This window comes from Dictyostelium purpureum (assembly GCF_000190715.1).
Source record: "Dictyostelium purpureum unplaced genomic scaffold DICPUscaffold_524, whole genome shotgun sequence".
NCBI classification, from domain to species: domain Eukaryota; phylum Evosea; class Eumycetozoa; order Dictyosteliales; family Dictyosteliaceae; genus Dictyostelium; species Dictyostelium purpureum.
In genome coordinates this window covers 12,350-16,954 of record NW_003519858.1, presented here as the reverse complement: position 1 = coordinate 16,954, position 4,605 = coordinate 12,350, and the positions used below count along the sequence as shown (strand labels likewise).

The 4,605-nt window shown below is 22.6% G+C and overlaps 1 protein-coding gene across 1 annotated transcript; it reads right to left on the bottom strand.

Annotated features, from left to right (window-relative positions):
* Positions 1-3,239: 3,239 nt before the first annotated feature.
* On the bottom strand, positions 3,240-4,605 carry DICPUDRAFT_58914 (uncharacterized protein; the record flags this gene model as incomplete). Its single annotated transcript, XM_003294185.1, has 3 exons — positions 3,240-3,921; positions 3,996-4,296; positions 4,368-4,605. 3 exons carry the CDS (start codon positions 4,603-4,605, stop codon positions 3,240-3,242), a joined length of 1,221 nt encoding a protein of 406 aa, XP_003294233.1.

The following is a 4,605-nucleotide window of genomic DNA, read 5'->3' as shown; positions in this document are numbered from 1 at the left end:
AATTGATTAATTTATTTTTTTTATTTTTAAATTATACTTTTAACTATAAACTATTTTATCTCTTAAACAGAAAAACCTTTTCATTTTTAAAGCTATGATTTTATTGAAAACTGTCAATATATTAATAACTATTTAATCAACTCTATGGAAATATCTTTTATAATTTTAAAACTCTATTTAAAATATAAAATAAATTTATTATATATATAAAAACAATTTTAAATTGTTCAATTTATTTCGGTAAATATCAAAGAAAAAGAAAAAAAAAAAATCACAACGACAAAAAATATTATAGGGTGTTTTATTAACTATAAAATAAAATTTAAAATGTAGACTGTAAATGGTGAGTGTATGTTTTATTTGTTTGTTTTTTTATCTGTTTCAATTTTGTTTTGTGGGTTTTGTGTGTGATATTTTTGATATTATTTTTTATTTGATAATGGGTGGGTGTTAAAAATGGGGGATTGATAGTTATAGTGTGTGTATTTATTAAATATATATTTAAATAAATAAAATCAAATTAAAATTAACAGATAATAAATGTTTTGAATGATGAGACATTAATTTTAATTTTTTTTTTTTTTTTATAATTTTTAAACATAAATATTATGTGGGGGTGTATCAAAAACGCTAAGAGATAAAATAAAAGAATTGAATTAAGGAGTATTAATTTTGATGGGTAAGTGTGGTGGATGAATGAAACAAAAAAAAATAAAAAAATAAAAAAAATAAAATATATATACATATAAGAAAAACAGCTTGACATTTAAAATTATAAACTTCAATTGTTTTATTTGGTTTGGGTGATTACTAAATTAGGATAATATATTTTTCAATTAATCTATTATTAATGATTATTATCATTATCATTATCATTATTTTTTTTTTACCATTGTGGGTTTTGCAAGAATTGTACATTAAAATATATAGCCCATAAAAAAACCACATGGACGCATAGAATTAAAACAATAATATATTAATATTATTTAAACTTATAATTTAAAAATAATAATTTTAATATTTAAATATTAAGTTTAAATAATATTTAAAAAAAAAAAAAAAGGGTATAAATTTAATTTTATTTCTTCCATTTAATTTGTAAAAAAATCAAAATATATAAAATATATCATAAATAAAATGATCACAATAGGTATGGATTTTATATTTACAAAATAAAATTTTTAAAAAAAAATTACTAATTCTAAATTCTTTTTTTTTTTTTTTTTATCCAATATAGATAACGAAAAGAATAGTATCCACTTTACAAACAGTAACAATAATAATATACAATATATGGAAGATGACGAGTTTGGAAATTCTATAGTAAGATTGGTCTTAAATGATTTCTACTATTTTATATTATCCATAATGTAAATATTAATTTATTTATAAAAAATTAAGAAAACCCAATATAAAATATTAATATTAAATTTTTTTTTTTTTATTAAACAGATTTTTAATGAACGAAAATAAAATAAATAAATTTAAAAACAATGTATCTCAAATTTTCACAGCCATCATGTGTTTATATATCTTTTTTAGAAAATAGTTAAAAAAAAAAAAAAAAAAAAATTAAAAAATTTAAAACTATAAATAATAAAAAGATCCTAAAAAGGGATAAATGTATATATTTCAATTTAATTTTAATTTTTTTTTTTTTTATTTAATTAATTTAAATAATTATTTTTTTTTTTTTATATTTTTTTTTTTTTTTTTTTTTTGAAAAATTTAAATTATTTTTGAATTTTAAAATTTTATTTCTCATTTTTCGTTCTATCAAAAATTATTATATTCATTTATTTATTTATTTATTATTTATTATTTATTTATTATTTATTTTTATAAAATTACAGTTATTCAAGTTCCCACAAATATACATTACAAAAGGTGTGGAAATTTACAGCAAAAATACGAAATAAATAAATACTTTGGTTTTTTTTGATTTTATTTTTTTTGATTCTATATATAAATTAACAAAAAAAAAAAAAGAAGAAAAAAGAAAGAAAAGAAAAAGTAATGTCAGAATTAGAGGTTGATGTTTTATCATTATCTTTAACATTTGATTTTGAGCCATATGTTTCAGATAAAACTGATGAAACTGATGATAAAGGTATGTATTAGTTAATGGTTTATAATAATCAATTATATAATTGGATATAAAATGTTAATATTAAATTTTTATACTAATATATTAACTATTTCAAGATGGAAACGATATATGTAGATTTTTTTTAAAAGGTGCATGTTCAAAAGGATCAGATTGTCAATTTAAACATATTAAAGCAGAAAGAGCAGTTGTATGCAAACATTGGTTAAGAGGGTTATGCAAGAAGGGGGAATTATGCGAGTTTTTACATGAATATGATTTACAAAAAATGCCAGAATGTTATTTTTATTCAAAATATGGAGAATGTAATAATAATGAATGTATGTACCTGCATGTAAACCCAGAGGAAAAGGTTAGAGAATGTCCGTGGTACAGTCGTGGTTATTGTAAACATGGTATTAAATGTAGACATAAACATATAAAGAAATTATTATGCGAAAATTATTATTTAGGTTTTTGTTTCGATGGTCCAAAATGTAAATTTGGACATCCTAAATACGATTTACCAAAAGAAGAACCTGAAGTCAAACAAGAGGATACATCTAAAATCAGTTTACAAGAGCAAATGGAAATGGAACAATTACAATTACAGCATCAACCCCACCAAGGTTCAATACAGCATCAACCATATATTCAAAATAAACAACAAGGTAATCAACAGCATCCAGGTGGAAAACCAGTGGTTTGTCATAAATGTGGCACACCTGGTCATAAATCAAATGCATGTCCTAACCAAGGAGAATTTCAACAAGGTGGTCAACCATTTAATAAGCCAAATTTAGAAAACGTTACCTGTAAAAAATGTAACCAAACTGGTCATTATGCAAACAAATGTCCAAATAAAAGGGCACCAAATCCAAACTTTCAAAATTATAATCAACAAAATAATAATAATATGTATTTCAATCAACAACAACAACAACAACAACCTAATCAATATTATCATCAACAACAAAATAATCAGTATTACCAACAAGGTAATCAAACTTACTCATAATTTGTAAATAATAATAAATATATAAAAAGAGTTTTTTTTTTTTTTTTTTTTTTAAATATTATATTTTTTTATTTTTTTATTTTTTTTTTGAGTTTCTTTATTACTCGATGGTTTTGTTTTGTGTTTTTAAAGGATTTAGTTTGATTTTTTAATGTTTTCAGAGTCTTTATATTGATCTTGCTGGGTATTTAAACGATGATGATTATTGTTGTTATTATTATTTACAGGAAGATTTACAGATGCAGTTGATACAACAGTGACTACTGTTGGACTAGCTCCATTTTTACTATTGTCGATTTGTGGGGAAGTTTCTGGTTTGGGTGGAGCTAGGGTTTGTTGTAGTGGTTGGGTTTGAGGTTGTGGTTGGGTTTGAAGTGGTGATGAGTTGTTGTTACTATTGGTATTAAGGGTATTATTATCAATATTATCTTCTGGATCATTTTCTATATCAATACTTGAATCAGATAAACTATCGAAGTTAATTGATTCTTTATTACCTGCTGTTCTATTTGAGTTTTGATCCCATGTTTGCAATTGTGGTGCTAAAATAACCAACATAACAGAAATCCATGCAATTTCAATTGCACGGCCAATAAAGTTAAATGCAATAGCATGAGGAATGGTTAAAACTCCATTTACAACAAAACTCCAAATAGTTAAACCAAATGTAAAGAATGTTACAAAAATAGCAGTAATTGAAAGTTTGAAAATTTTTTTAATTCTTTGATGATTGGCTGCGCTAAATACACCACAATCTTTACTTGATAGATCTTTGTATTCATCCCAAATCATTTTTGTAAAAATTACTGCTGATACCCTACATAATAAATAAATTAATAATTAATATTTATTTAAAAAATAAAAAAAAGTAAAAAAATACCAATCCCTTACCCCCCATAAACTAAAAATACCAATAATATTATGTTTGATGAAGAATATTGCCAACCTGCAAAACAAGCAACAATTAATAGTATCATTAATATCACTTGTGAACCAAGAAAGATTTTACCTAAAAATGGAAAAATCTTTGTAACCAATTTTGAGAAATTTATATGATAAATAATTTTAACCCAAACATATAGTGTGTTGAAGAAAGAACAAATTAAAATCCCCAAAGGTAATAGGAATAATAGACCCATTATAATAAAGTCGTCTTCCTCTAATAATGTAAGAATCGATCGAATTATTCTTGCTTTAGAAAGGAAAGAAGAAACATAAGTATTAAATATTTATTTGAGGAATATAATATAGGATAATAATTACCTAAACATGTAATAGTTAAGAGAGTTAGGGATAGAATGGACCATCTGCTATCCTTTCTTCCTTTCATTTGTTTAAAACGATAAATACAAATACATAATGGTATTAAAAAACCAACAATAATTAAAACTGATATTGTTTTACAACCTGCAGGATTACATTCTGAACCTTTTTGTTGAAAACTTGGTTCGCAATAACATTTTTTTGGTTCCACAATTCTATGAATTGTGTTATTACTCAT